The 14,851-nt window shown below is 38.7% G+C and overlaps 2 protein-coding genes across 2 annotated transcripts; one reads left to right on the forward strand and one right to left on the reverse strand.

The window, feature by feature from the left end:
* LOC127979454 (transmembrane protein 64-like) lies at positions 1–9,213 on the forward strand. Its single transcript, XM_052584929.1, has 3 exons — positions 1–1,431; positions 4,593–4,748; positions 6,333–9,213. The coding sequence occupies exons 1-3, from the start codon at positions 730–732 to the stop codon at positions 6,516–6,518; spliced, it is 1,044 nt and encodes a 347-aa protein (XP_052440889.1). The 5' UTR covers positions 1–729; the 3' UTR covers positions 6,519–9,213.
* Positions 9,214–11,715: 2,502 nt separating this feature from the next.
* LOC127979455 (tyrosyl-DNA phosphodiesterase 2-like) lies at positions 11,716–14,691 on the reverse strand. The gene is made up of 7 exons (XM_052584930.1): positions 14,201–14,691; positions 13,919–14,079; positions 13,620–13,808; positions 13,429–13,520; positions 13,229–13,347; positions 12,514–12,684; positions 11,716–12,371 (listed from the first exon to the last, which is right to left on the reverse strand). The coding sequence occupies exons 1-7, from the start codon at positions 14,354–14,356 to the stop codon at positions 12,096–12,098; spliced, it is 1,164 nt and encodes a 387-aa protein (XP_052440890.1). The 5' UTR covers positions 14,357–14,691; the 3' UTR covers positions 11,716–12,095.
* Between the last annotated feature and the right edge of the window lie 160 nt (positions 14,692–14,851).

The raw sequence follows: 14,851 nt of genomic DNA on the forward strand, positions 1-14,851 counted from the left end.
GTGTTTCTAGTAAGTTTATATGTATGTATACTGGATTATCCAACACTATCATCCGACCACATGTGAAATATTTCTACTAGTGATTGTACTTTACACTAAAACGTTACAGTGAACAGCGTTTTCAGGTGAATCAGAGAGCAGCCTTGTGTCATCGCGATACTCACGCTGACGTGCGCTCTTGACATCACGTGACGACGTCGCACGGAATGCTGGGAAACAAACAGTGGTATGAATAACACTTGGCGTAAACATCCGTTACCTGTGTGTGCAAGAGTTCGTGGAGCGCAAGCAAACAACCAGTCCGGCAGACGCAGCGACCGTCTTCCACAGCGTTTATAACCGTGCTCAGCTGAGCGAAGAGATGTGACAGTCTGAGCGGCGGGACTCTGGACTCGGGAAAGTTGCGCGCGTGTGTGTGATTTATGGGTCAGACAGGAGCGGTCTGAGAGAGGTGTATTCTTCTGATGTTGGGATCGAGAGTATGGCGTTCATAAGCGAGCGACAGCTGACGTGCTTGCATCTCAAGTCCTTGAAGTGGCTCGACTCCACATCAGTCTTTCCGAGATAAATCACTAACGTTAGATGATAAATCACTGGACTCTTTCCAGGGAATCGTCGCTGATCGCTTCGCCAGAGCAGCCCGGGTTGGGCAACGTGTAGCCTACGTTCAAGGGTCAACATTGTGGACTGGTCCAGTCGATCAATTCATTGGAGTCATATGAAGTCGGGATGAATCTGTGGAGCTCGGGGCCAGTGCAGGGGGTGCTGAAAGCCCTGAAGCACGCAGCGGGGAGAGGACACGTCCAGCTCGGCCGCTGGCTGCAGCGGACCCCGGACTCACTGGACTGCGACAAGATCGACATCTTGATCTGTAACGTGTTTGACGAGCGAGGGAACGGAGGGAGACCGGAGGCGGACCCCGCGGGTCACACCGAGCCCGTCGCGTCCTTCGCTCCCGAGTTCAGACACCCGTGCTGCATCACCACCTGTTGCTTCAAGAGCGCCCTGCTGGCGTGCGTCCTGACAGCCGTGTGCTTCTCCTCGGTGGCTCTGGTCCGTCAGTACCTGAAGGACGCGCTGCTGTGGGTGGAGAGTTTGGACAGTTTCGTGGGAGCCCTGCTGTTCATAGTGGGCCTGATCACGGTGTCGTTCCCCTGCGGCTGGGGCTACATCGTGCTGAACGTGGCCGCGGGGTACCTGTACGGGTTTGTGTTGGGCATGGGGCTGGTGATGGTGGGGGTTTTGATCGGGACTTTCATCGCTCATGTGGTGTGTAAGCGACTGCTGACGAACTGGGTTCTGGGTAAGATCGGCAGCAGTGAACAGCTGAGTGCTGTTATTCGGGTCGTGGAGGGGGGAAGTGGACTCAAAATCGTGGCCTTAGCGAGACTCACGCCGATCCCTTTCGGCCTCCAGAACGCGGTCTTCTCGGTAAGTCACTCTTGACCATTTATTCTATTGACATTATTGTTGTTTTTTGACATTATTGTTGTTTTCGTGTAACCAATTTCGCACCAGTGTTATTTTAGTGACATTGGTAGAATGCCAATATATATATATATATATATATATATATATATATATATATATATATATATATATATATATATATATATATATATATATTAACCGTTTTCACTTTTATTTGACAGGTTTAGTATATTTCTTTTTTATTATTTGATATTTGTATTTTTATTTTAGTTTAGTTATTCTACTTCTGTTTTGGTTTTTTAGTTTAAGATATGTAATATTTTATTTCAGTTTAAGATTATTTTGTTTTAAGTAACAAAGTTGTTAAGTGGTTTTAGTTAACCCTATAACTCAACATCAATTGCAAGTACAGTATGATATTGCTTTTATACAGAAGCAATAGATAGCCAAAGTAATAGAAGATCACTTATACTGTGACATTTTCCTTTCAGACAAATTCATATATTTGAAAATCGCTCCAAATGAAGAAATGGTCTAGCTTTGTTGTTATCATGAAATGCCTGAAATTATTAAAAAGCCGATCCGGATCAACGTATGGTTTGTGATAGAGATTTCCCATCCCACTAAAAGGGTTCTGCTCGAAATCCTTTCCGTGTACTCACTAGTGAAAAAAACACAAAAAAACACAAAATGTTGACATCCAGGCTTTCACAAACCTTGATTCACTGGAGTCAGACATATTATTCTCCCTATTTATGCATGTGTTTTTAATTGATTAATTCATTTAATTGATTTATTTTGGCAGAGTAAAAAGACACCCAGCACAGAAAGGTGTCTGATTAATAGCATTGAAGTGGCTGTTAATCTTCAAGGGACGTCCAGGTGGCTTTATCCAGCTTTGCTGGAATTAAACAATTAAGAGCTCCAGCTCAGAGGCAGATTTAAATCAAACATAACTGCTCTTCACGCAGGATCAAGGGTATAAAGACAGGTCTCTCTGTACATTGAAATATTACCTTCAGACACTTTACACAACCAACATTATACATTTTTAATTAGCTGACACACATGAGAAAGAAACTGCAAGCTTTAACAGTGACAGAGGACAGTGAAGATCAGTGACACATTCCTACTGCAGAAGTGTCTAACAGCATTTTTAGCCTTACTCACAATTACTTCTAACCCAGTTTCTTTAACCTTTTTGATAAATACATGGTGAGTGACGCATGTAAATATACAGCAACATTTAAATAATTCACCGAAAAAGTTAAACAGCTTTTTGGGCTCCTGAATGTGATTTGAATTTTATGTAAATCATTTAGTTTGGTCACTCAGCAAGCTGTGTTTTGTTCTCTTCGTTCAGAAGTTTTTTCTTAAAACAAAGAACAATTACATCTGCTTAATTTGAATTAGATTTGAGAGACTTTCTGGGGGATTAAGGCTGATTTGTTTTTTGTTTTTTTTTATATGAACTTGTGGGCTTTTTGGAACAAATTTGACTATTTCTTGCATAATTTATTCACTGTTTTTTTTATGATGGTGATGCTTATGAGCAGGAGTTTTTTAATACCAGTTGAATGTTTAGCACCACTTCCTCTTGGTAACTGGGTTTAAGGAGTGCTGGAAATGAACATTTAACACCTGGTTACAGCAGGAATTTGTCTTTTTTAGGTTAACAAACCACTTTAATGTTGAACAGCTGTGTTACTGCACAGTTAATTGAAAATATTAAAAATTACAGTTACGCTGCTGCAATGAAATAACTGTAAATATTGTCAATTACAATATTTTTTGCAGCAGTTAAACATTTGTAACATTGTGTGCATGAATGCAGAGATGAATCGGAGCATTTAACATTTGGATATTATACTTCTTAATAAAGGCAGCTGTTAAACATTGGATGCTGAAGAAACCGCTTGGCACACAAAAAAAGCTTTAAACCAAAGTGGTAGTTATTTCGTAAATTTCCATTTGCGATTTTGCATTTTGTACAACACCCAATATGGACTGTAATCAAAACTAGAATACTCCCATTATAATCAACAAGCCGTAAACATTCTGTAATAAAATATTGATTCTGTTGCGTAGCTACAGAGTCCAAACTCTGTCTGGTCTCGGACTGTTGTGTGAAATTGTGTAAACCAACAACGGTCAGGATGGGAGTGTTCTAGTATTGGCATGGCATTCATTTTCTGTGTATAATTAATTACACGTTTGAATAACAGTTTTGTTTTCATGCAGTTGTGAGCACAGCACAATGCCCTTAAAGCAACGTAAGTCTCTGTTCATTCTGAAGGACGCTGTAGTGATCCAGCACTTGGGTCACCTCAGTAACTCTTCAGTTTTGGGTTTGCTTTAAATGGGATTGAACCCGATATGTGAATCCGTTCTCTCGCTCCATTACCCTGCCACCCTCTACTATAATCCTAATATCACTGAGGGTGTTATTCAGTTTGTTTCAGTCTACATTTGGGAAGTACTGAACAAAGCAAGTGCCACTGACTCTAATTGTGTTAACCCTCATTTATTTTTTACATAACAGAGGGAGCACAGCCCAAGGGTGTGATATATGTCGGCACTAAGCGGGTCACACTGGAATTATGTTTCACATCCTCAGTAAGCACGTTCTATAGAAAGGGCCGTATTTCAATGTGCCCTGCGTTTTCTGCTGAAGCAGAGTGTGATGTGTTATGTAGGTAACCCAACACAATGCATGCGTCTGCATAGTGCATACTTAAATATTGCTTCACAGCAATTTACAATGAAGTCACTTCTTAGAACAAGAATGCGTCATTTTATCTGGTTCATGAATATTAATAGGACGACGCAACCCACATCAAACAATGCTTGCATCTTCGCCAGTCTAATGAGCTAAAATAGAAGGGTTTTACAACATGGTTCATAGTTTAGCACACAAAGACAGAGATTTACACCATGTTTTACAACTGGCACCCAAAGAAGGTGATGCAATTTAACTATACAATGCTTTAATGGGTTTATTTAGGGTGTGTTTGCTTATATTTAAATATTTAATTTTCAAAGCATTATAGCAATGCAATACAACCAGTAAAACATCCTACATGTGTTGCCGGAACAAATCTGTGCATTCTGTTGTATTTACCAACTCTATGACCAATTCTAGTTGTTGCTCTCTTTGACAGATCACAGATGTGTCCTTGCCAAATTATTTAGTGGCTTCCTCAGTGGGACTTCTCCCAACACAACTCCTTAACTCGTATCTGGGCACCACCCTGCGCACAATGGAAGATGTGATTGCAGAACAGAGCGTCAGTGGATACTTTGTGTTCAGTCTACAGGTAAGCCTCCAAAAACGGAAAAGATCTGAAAGAAAATCAGCAAGAACCCTGTATGTACAGGTTGGCATACAAGTGGACATACTCCTTGCAGAATCTTCAAGAAGTTATATTAAAGGTGCCATAGAATACATTGGTATTGGCTAGTGATTGGACTAGTTTTGAGTAGCTCACACTCGCGGGTATACCAGTGTTATGGTTTAACTGGTGGTTTATGGTGGTTTAACTGGTGTTAATGACCTCACATTGCTTCCAAATGCAGTTTTTAACTGCGACATTCCTTTTCATGTTCATTCTGGTTGCACATGAAGGGAGCATCAGTGAAAACAGGCATGGAGAGCCAAGAAGCTCTTTTGGAAAACAAAATAAGATGCCTGATGCTTACCATATTTTTCGGACTATAAGTCGCACCTGAGTATAAGTCGCATCAGTTCAAAAATACGTCATGATGAGGGAAAAAAACATATATAAGTGGCACTGGACTATAAGTCGCATTTATTTAGAACCAAGAGAAAACATTACCGTCTCCAGCCGAGAGAGGGCGCTCTGGCGGCTGTAGACAGTAATGTTTTCTCTTGGTTCATTTCTTTGGTTCATGTCAAATTAATTTTGATAAATAAGTCGCACCTGACTATAAGTCGCAGGACCAGCCAAACTATGAAAAAAAGTGCGACTTATAGTCCGGAAAATATGGTACTTTGTTTGTAGTCTGGATGTTTGCGCACAAAGTGTCGTTATCGATCCCTCTTTCAGAAGCAATCTTTGCACTACTCCAGTGCTGAACTGACCCTTGTTTGTAAGGCAGTCTTCATTAATGTAAAGGACTTTTCAAATTATTTTAGGCTGGTTGTTTAGTTTCATGTTTATTTACAGAGCTTAATACAACACTGTTGATTATTGTTACCTTTTTTTATTTATTTTTTTAAACACAATTGGTGGTGCACAGTATGAGGTTGTCTTTGAACCTGTTCATTGTTTTGCAAAGTTCTTTGGTTTCCAAGTATGCTTTGCTTATTGGAATTCTCAGAATCCACTGGAACATTCAGTGGCGTTTAGATGTAGCTCTGCCACTTACTTGGACAATTGAGAGACTACTAGACGATGATCACAAAAGGCTATAAACGATGATTAATGCTAAAGAGTTTAACCCAACTTAAACCAATTCATTTGTGTAATTTCATTAATTTTGTCTTGTAGAATATACTTGTTTGTGTTCTCTTGCACTAAAAATTAGATGTATAAAGAACATTATAGTAAAAAAAAAATGTACATGGTGTTTTGCAGATTCTGCAATAGATATGTAACCATATGAGGACATGAAATATTTATGTCTAGTCTAGATTCTTGTGGAACATGTAGTAAACCATAATTATAGATGGTCACTGGAAGAGCTTTTTTGCCCTTGTGTGTAGTAAAGTTAGATGCCAGTAATGAATTCTTGACTGAAACAGGATGTTTCGATATATCAGCCAAGGAATTCTTGCTTAAATGTACAAGCACACTGAAGAAGTCCCATCATGTGGATGTTTGTATCAGCTCAGTCAGCAGATCCACCCAATGACTCACTCTCTGTGTTCCTCTCATCAGATCTTCATCAGCATAGGCCTGATGTTTTATGTTGTACATCGAGCACAAGTGGAACTGAACGCCGCCATTGCAGCCTGCCAGTTGGAGCTGGAGACGTCTTGCATGAACGGCGGAGCGGCCAACCACAGCGGCTCGACCTACTGCAGCAAACGGGCTGCGGCGGGAGGGGGCATCAACGTGGTCTGAATGAACATATTTCAATCCTTTATCCAGCTGGACGGATGGAGATCTGCCTCGCCTGCGTCAGGGAGTCTCGGGAGCTGCTACAGTCCCAGCTAGCTCGCTAGCTCAGCTAGTTCTGGTTCTGATGGAGGTCTGATGTGCATGTGGAGTGACACTGGACTGTCAGAGAGATCATCAGGCTTTGATGGAAACATTGCCCAAAGATTGGGACCCAGGGCCAGTATTAAATGAGACGTTTATGAGATTGCCTTGAGATATATTTGTTTTTGCGGTACATTTTCTTTTCTTAATGATACTAATATAAAATTCTTAAACTTTATAGGCGGTCTAAAGCATGAAATGGGTAAATTAAAGCAAATGTTATAGAATTGTAGTTAGTTACTAAAGAGGGCCCAACTAATATATCAGGTTAATATGCTTAAGATGTGTGTGTGTGTGCAGAGTTGTTTCCTTTTTTTTTTTATACTTTTTTTTTTTTTTTTTATTCATCTAAAGGTATTGCTTGATGGATCGTTTCTTTTCGTATTATGTCTAGAGTAAGAAAAACTATTATCAGTTAGTACCACCTGCGTACAAATTCTGGCTCTTGCCAAACCGGGAACACTTTTGCTACTCTGCAGTTTTGTAAGGAACAGATGGGAGGGAAGGATATTTTCTTAGCTGGATATTTAAGGATGTCCTGCCAAGAGTCTTTAGTACAGCCTGATTAGCTCAGCGGTGTGACCGTACGCGTTCGATTTCTCATATTGAGAGGACTAAAATTCTTTGCCTTCTTTGTTGTATCGTGTAACCAAATGCTTTATTATAGGGCTGTTTGCATTTTTGATAACACTTGTTCTTTTTTTTTTTCATTGTTAGAATCATAATCAAAAACGTTTGCACATATGGAATTGAACAAACTGAAATCTGTAAGATAAAGACAAAATGTAGAAAAGTGGGGAAAGTAATTACTATGAATATATTCTATATATTTAATACATTTGTATAATTATTTAAAGATATGATTTATATAAACATTTTCCCTAAATAAGGGGAAGAGAGATATATAAAGGGAAGCGTTGTCATATGTTAGTACTTTGTTATTAATATGTAATGAATGCTGAAGTTCAACATTATTCCCATCAGTCTAATGGGTTGTTGGCACTGGGCTAAAATGGCTCACAGTTGCCTACAATGCATCTTTTGGCAGTTTTTCTCAAAAATGCCCACTAGTGAAAATTCAGCTCCCCAGCACACTTAGGCGCGACAAGATCAGCTACAAATAACTGAAAAAACTGCGAACTACAACTGAAATGTTATTACACGACTCCAGTCATGGTAATGTCTGTCCTTCCCTCCTTAGAGATTCACCTAATTAGAAACAAAAGACTCCTGAGCATTGACTGATGTATTCGGGTCCTGGCTCTATCATTTAGCACGGGTGAACTCACTGCTTCCACACCGGGAACGTGCGAGGGATTTCACACAATCCTGAGGCTTAGTTTGTTTGTCGGGCTGGTTGACATGAAATGATACTGTAAATCCAGCCGTTCATGCTGTAAATCATTGTGGAGGTGACTTTGATGTGGTTTGATTTTGTCATTGTGAGCTTTTTATCCCCATTTGTATTTTTATTTTATAAGAAACGCATGCTCTCAATGATGGATTTCCCAGTAACTGAAACGTACACTCGGTGGGTAGTGACTTCATTCTCCGAGTCATTTGAGACTTGCTGTTTTGTTTACAGCATCAACACTAGAGCGTCACCATAATCTGACAATCAGTGGAGCACTGGTGCGCTGCTCATTCCGAAAAACCATCTCATCTTACTCTGTATTTACGTCTCCAGTTATAGTTTTGCTGCTACTTAGACTGTAGGGTCTGAGTGAAATGCTGACAAGGGCTCGAATTAATATTGCAATTTTATTAAGTGATCTAGACCATCTCGCTTTTTCATACATGGAGAGTGTGCAAATAGATTTTCTAACAAGTTGTTACATTTATTTGGAAACGTGCAGGTGTTACTAGGCACAAATGGACACATTCCTTAACTTAAAAATGGGACGATTTTTTTGTTTGTTTGTTTTTCTCAAAGGAAATGGAATAGCCCCTCTGTTTTCTGAATTTAGCAATAAATAAAAACTGAACATGCTGACTCACCATCTGAGTTACATTGTAGAGATCCAACAATCCTGGTCTTGTGTTACGATGTCAACCTGCCTTGTACCTCTTGCTGCCTAAGACACCGAAACGGGACACTTCCTGGCGGTGTGTTCAGACTCTTAATTCGAGCAGGCATGGGGTCGCGATAACTGAAAAGATGAAGATTGTTGGCGTGTAAAATGCAAAAAGAATCAAAATTTAATGAACAACAATAATAAATGACAATTTGAGGTTATGTATTAGTGCTTTTGTCTTATTTTTCCAGTCCAAATAACAGTGGGATATGCAACAGTGCTATATATAACAGCAAAGGGGTCATGTGAGGTTCTTGGCAAACCTTAATCTGAAGATTACAACACATTTAAAAAGCAAAAAAAATTAAATGTAATTTCAGATTAGGGCACATCAGGTACTATACTGAAACCTCTTGACCCCTTTGACAAGTGCATTTTACATACACTGTATTTTGTTATACAGAGAATTTAGCAATGTAAATATTTATCGCTGTACCATGCTTGTTCAGTGTTATTTATGAAATAAAACTGTTGAAAAATTACACGAGCATCTTGTGCTGTGCTCTCTAGTCTACATAAATAGCCCAGTGTTTCTGCATTTAATTCAGTGTAGGAGACACGTCTTAGAACAGGCTCTTAACAGAAGATGGTTTGTTTGCTGATAATTCAGTTTAGTTACAGATTGACAGTGCTATATTATCTGATAATGTAATTACTTGAGGTTTAATTTCTCACATGGTTGCCTCCTGTTTCAGTATCTGTTATCTTGGAGTTGCAGTGACATGGTTCAGACTGCACCATTATCTAATCTGAAATGTGGAAGATCCAATGCAGTCTCTATGGGAATTTTTTTTTTTTTTTTGAAAATAAGTAACTATGAAGGTCCACCATTTACCCCAACCGTAAGTATGTTTGACTCCCATCATAAAAATATATATAAATATAATATTTTTTTATAAATATATATAAAAAATAACAAACCCACTTTTATGATGTGAAAGTATGTTTAAAGGGATAGTTCACCCAAAATTTTAATTTCATCATCATGTCGTTCCAAACCCGTAAGTTCATCTTCGGAACACAAATTACATTTTTTTAATGAAATCCGAGAGCTTTCTGATACTGCATAGATAGCAATGCAACTGACACACTCAAGGCCCAAAAAGATAGCAAGGACATTATTAAAATTGTCCACGTGACATCCCTAGTTAAACCATAATTTTATGAAGCTACAAGAATACTTTATTCACAAAGAAAACAAAAAAAAATAACTTTACAATTGCTTCTCTTCTATCACAGTTTTTGATGCACATTCACAACAATACCGTGACACGTGTGTGCATTCCTCTGCTTGTAAACAAGGCACAGCACATCCGGGTTCTACATCAGAACACGTGTCACACATCTAAGACTGACGCAAGAGAGAAAAATATGGTTAAATAAAGTTATTTTTGTTTTCTTCACACACAAAAAGTGTTCTCATAGCTTCGCAAAATTACAGTTGAACCACTGATGTCACATAGTCTTTTTTTAATTATGTCCTTACTACCTTTCTGGGCATTGAATTTGTCAGTTGTGTTGCTATCTGTGCAGTCATATTAATTTGTGTAGTTAATCAGAGAAATTTCATTTTTAGAGGAACTATATCCTTTAAAAAGGGTCTACCCCTAAACAAAATAAACTGCCCCAATTTCATGGGAAAGTATGAATATTTTATATTACCAATTTTATAACATTGTATAATGTGAATAGTAGGAAACATAGAAAATTTTGAAAGAAAAAAGTATTCATAAGGGTCCATCCTAAACATATCCACCAGTTCACTGTAGTTATGAATTGCCTTGAGGTTGCGTTGGAAGATCCCTGCTGGAGTTGTTCCATGACTGTAACCTTGTGTGTCCCTGATAAGAGAAAACCCTCCTGGAAAGTGCTGACCAAACAAACACATTACGTTCTTGTCATTATGTTACCAATGATTGCATGTTTAGTCTAGTATACTGACATCGCTGTCTTTAACGTGTGGAGAGGACTAATCTGAAAGTCCCACTATTACCCTTCCCTGAAATAACATGTGCTCCTGGCCATGTGTCAAAACAATTCAATGTGCTACAGTGATGTCTACTGAGGGGAAGAGCATTGCGATTTACTACCATGTCTTGTTGAGGACAATGAGAGCCTCTAACAACCTCTAACAGTCTTGTGTGAGCTACAAGGATAACGATATTCAAACAAACCTATGACAGGACTGGCCCTTTAAGTGAGTGGACGTTATCCTGGAGAGAGGGGCAAGGAGAGTGTGTTTGCGTTGCGAGCAGACCTCTGTGAGTCAGTCATACAGACCCCGAAGGCAGATCTTTGGCAGTCTGACCTGGTTTAGATCTAATATTTACTCTTCTGACCAAGCAAAAGGTTTATTAGCCTTGTCAGTGGGGTGACTTTCAAGGTTTTTAGGAGTCACGTGTCCACCCTGTTTAAGACAGCTGCTGCCTTGACACTCATATGCTTTCAGCTAATCCAGGACATTTAAGAGAAGACCACATTATTTCAGAGATAGATCCAGTGAGCTCAGGCTGTGGAGGAAGATATTTAGTTTAATTTGTCTACTAACAATGTCCACTTTTTGAAAATTCCCACCACAGTGTTATTTCAGTGCTCCCCATCTCAATGTATTGCTTTCAAGCAATCTGTGATGGAAATTATAGTGTAGAAAAAATGTTTCGAATAAAATGGCTTATTTTAAAGCTAGAATTTTATGTATTTAAAATGCACAGTTAAATCATATTTTCACTTTTTGTGCAAAATGACAGCTTGATTGGTGCACGGTAACAACATACTATACGCAAGTGTATATGTAGTAGTTCTATGTGCACAATTTTGATATCATCTTTTTACCCCATTTTAATTTTTTTACAGTAGACACATGCTACAGTATGTGTAGGGCTCTGTTCCAATGACATTTAAAAGCTGATTTATATAAATGGCCATAACGTTTGAGAAATACTGACCACTTGTGGTGTAATATAGAACACACAACCCGTGCCACAATAACTCAAGGTCACATTTATTTAAACAAAATCATTTAAATTCAGTCAACACTTTCACATTTTAGAAAAGAGATTATGAGAGAGCAGAGACTGACTGAAATCATGGTTTGAAATAGATTTTGCATGACAACTACAAAAGACAACAACAACAACTGTAAAATAACAAGAAGTAAATCCTTCTATTCAAACCCTTCAATAAGATCTCTTTCTGCAGTATTTTATATCCAGCTATGGATCCTATTATTCCCTGTATGTCTTTGTATCTTACGCTGATCTGTAGTCTGGATTTGTAGGCACTCTTCACATTCTTCATTTTAGTACAAACACTCTTTAAAACTATCTTCTATGAGACAGACCTTTAGTCCCTGGGGATTTAATACTCATGTTTTGAAAGTGCAGTAAATTCCCCAGTGATCACTGGTGTAACGGCCACAGTCCAGTTTCTCCATTCCCACCAAGACCATGTGGTCAGGAGTGACTCTCGGGCCGGTTTTAGCAGACCTAAGGAAGATGCGGTCGAAGCGACATCTGCAGATGTAAGGCACAGTCTTATTGCTGTTTGCTTTGGTGTCCCAGGTGTATCGACAGTGTTCCTGCTTGCCCAGCTGTTCCCAAACATCACACACACCTGGAGGCAAACCTCCAACCTTTACCACCTACACGGACAGAAACGGTCTTCAGAAATACTGCATTCATTGCACTAATGGTGACTTTCACTGCGCTCTCATTCCTCCATCGTATTTGGAGTTATTGTGATCATTAGCACAGTATTTCATAAAAATTATTTTTTTTTTTTACCTCAGAGTCTCTGAGATTGGTGTCCCCGGCAAATATTACAGTAGCGTCTTCTGGAGCTTCCGTCATCTTTTGAAACACGACCCTCAGTTGTTTCATTCTCTCCTCTGATTGGTTCTTACAGCTTTCTAAATGTGATGTCATCAAGTATAGCTTCTGACCTGAGAAATTCACCTTAATAAGAGTAAAAAAAAATTAATGTGTGCATAAATAATTAGAAGCATAATTAGAACCAGTCTGAAAGTTTTTATTTATTTTAATTAGTACTTTATTGTGCAAGGGTACATTAAAAGTGACAGTTAAGACTTTTAATACGTTACAAGCAAATTCTATTTCAAATAAATGCTGCTCTTTTGAAATTTCTTTGTTCAAAATGTTCAGCACTTGAGAAGTCAGTCAACATATTAAAATTGATTTCTGAAGGATCATGTGACTGGGGTAATGATGCTGAAAATTCAACTTTGACATCACAGGAATAAAATACATTTTAAAATGTATTAAATAGAAAACTGTTACTTTAAATTGTCACGGCATTTCACAATGTTACTGTTTTCACTTTATTTTTATCAAATAAATACACAATTGGTAAACTGTCTGTAATACAGAAATATATTGAAAAATCCAAACTTTTGAATGGTAGTGCATTTCTGATTCTTTTAAGAAATAGACCTGACTCATTATACCCCAACAAGATCTTTGGATAAAACCACAAACCCACCTGAGCAACTAATAGATTCCTCAGCATTTGTGTTGTAGGATAACCAATGATCTCACTTTCCAGAAGTTTTACCCTTGATTTCTTCAACATTATTGCCGTGAAGTATCCATCATCGCTTCCTTTAATAACACAGAACTTCATGAATCGGTAAATAACTCATACACAGCTTCCCTGTCGGAGCACAGAGGTCATTCTCTCACCTTCAACAAACATGTAGCTGACCGCCCGTTTCTTAAGATACTGAATATAAGATGGAATGAGCTCTTGAAGAAAAACCACATCTGGTGTATATCTACAACAGAACCAAGGATCATATGCAACGAGGAGTTACAGGTAAAACAAAACAACTTTACTCTCAAATAAAACACGAAATAGTGGACGTGTAACTCACAGAACTAGATACGAACACAAGCCCCTGGCGCGCTCCGCAAGACTCAATGTGTCCAAACCATCCACATTCCAGCTGATGAAGGAGAGCTTGCGGTCCTCCGCATTAGATTCGGGGACAGCACTTTCAATCTTACTTTCTGGGGGGTTCACACCACTGGAACAGGAGGGCTCCTCCGCTGTCAGGTCAATGCTGCACCACAAACAATATGAAATATTATTTGGGATTTGTACAAAGAGGATATAGTATATGTAGACAAAATGCCGTTTTCAATTTCTAATAAAAAGAGGAGAAAACCTTACCAATCCACCTTGAATTTCTTCTTTGTTCCTGAAGAATCAGCAGGGTCTGAGGAATGCACCTCCTTTCTCTTATTATTCCCAGACACATCTTTATTTTCCTCTGCTTCTTCAACATCAAAGACTGAGTCCATATGAGCCTCGAAGAAAGAGTTGAGTGCTCTCTGGCGGAAACAAAGAAATAAAAAAGCGTTTTATAAGAACACCAGTGGTCAACTAAGCATGCGTTACTCAATACAACTGTTTTTGTGTTTATGGAAACTTGGTGCAGTAATAGTGCCATACCTCCATATCCCATTCATTTTCTGCTAGATAACACTGCGCCACAGCACTATCCGATCCAGAGACATAGGCAAACTGATCGCAAAGACTCGTCCTCGTTTCCTCTAGAGCAGACATTTGTTGGTCTGTGTGCTTATCTGACATTACAGTGTTGGACATGTAAACAGTTCAAACGACATGTAAACGGCGGGACATGAACGAGTACAGCTACAAAAACATTCCGGGCGGATCCCGCGAAAACACGGAGACAATGTTAATAATTAACGTATCCTTGCGGTCGCTGGACCTAATTTATTTACACTATGGTATAAATCACGTCGTTAATATATTACCCTAATTTTTACATTAAACGCTACAACCAGAGAGTGCCGAGCTGATGAATTGTTATTACTCAAATAGTAATAGTCTTTCGGAAGCATTTAAATGTAGTGCTGAAAGAGTCGGTTCTTTCGAACAGTTCGTTTTTCAAAACTAAACGATTCAGCATTACGCAATTATGGTCCCTGCATCGTTAAAAGTCAAATAATGTCTAAACACGTGTGTGCCTGTTCAGTTTGATTTAATAATCCATGTTACAGAGAATAAATTACAAACTTAAAAATAGTTAGCATTAGCATTAAACTATTGAAAATATATGGGGGCTTACGTTTAAAT

The sequence above is a fragment of the Carassius gibelio genome, chromosome B19 (genome assembly GCF_023724105.1).
Source record: "Carassius gibelio isolate Cgi1373 ecotype wild population from Czech Republic chromosome B19, carGib1.2-hapl.c, whole genome shotgun sequence".
Classification (NCBI taxonomy): domain Eukaryota; kingdom Metazoa; phylum Chordata; class Actinopteri; order Cypriniformes; family Cyprinidae; genus Carassius; species Carassius gibelio.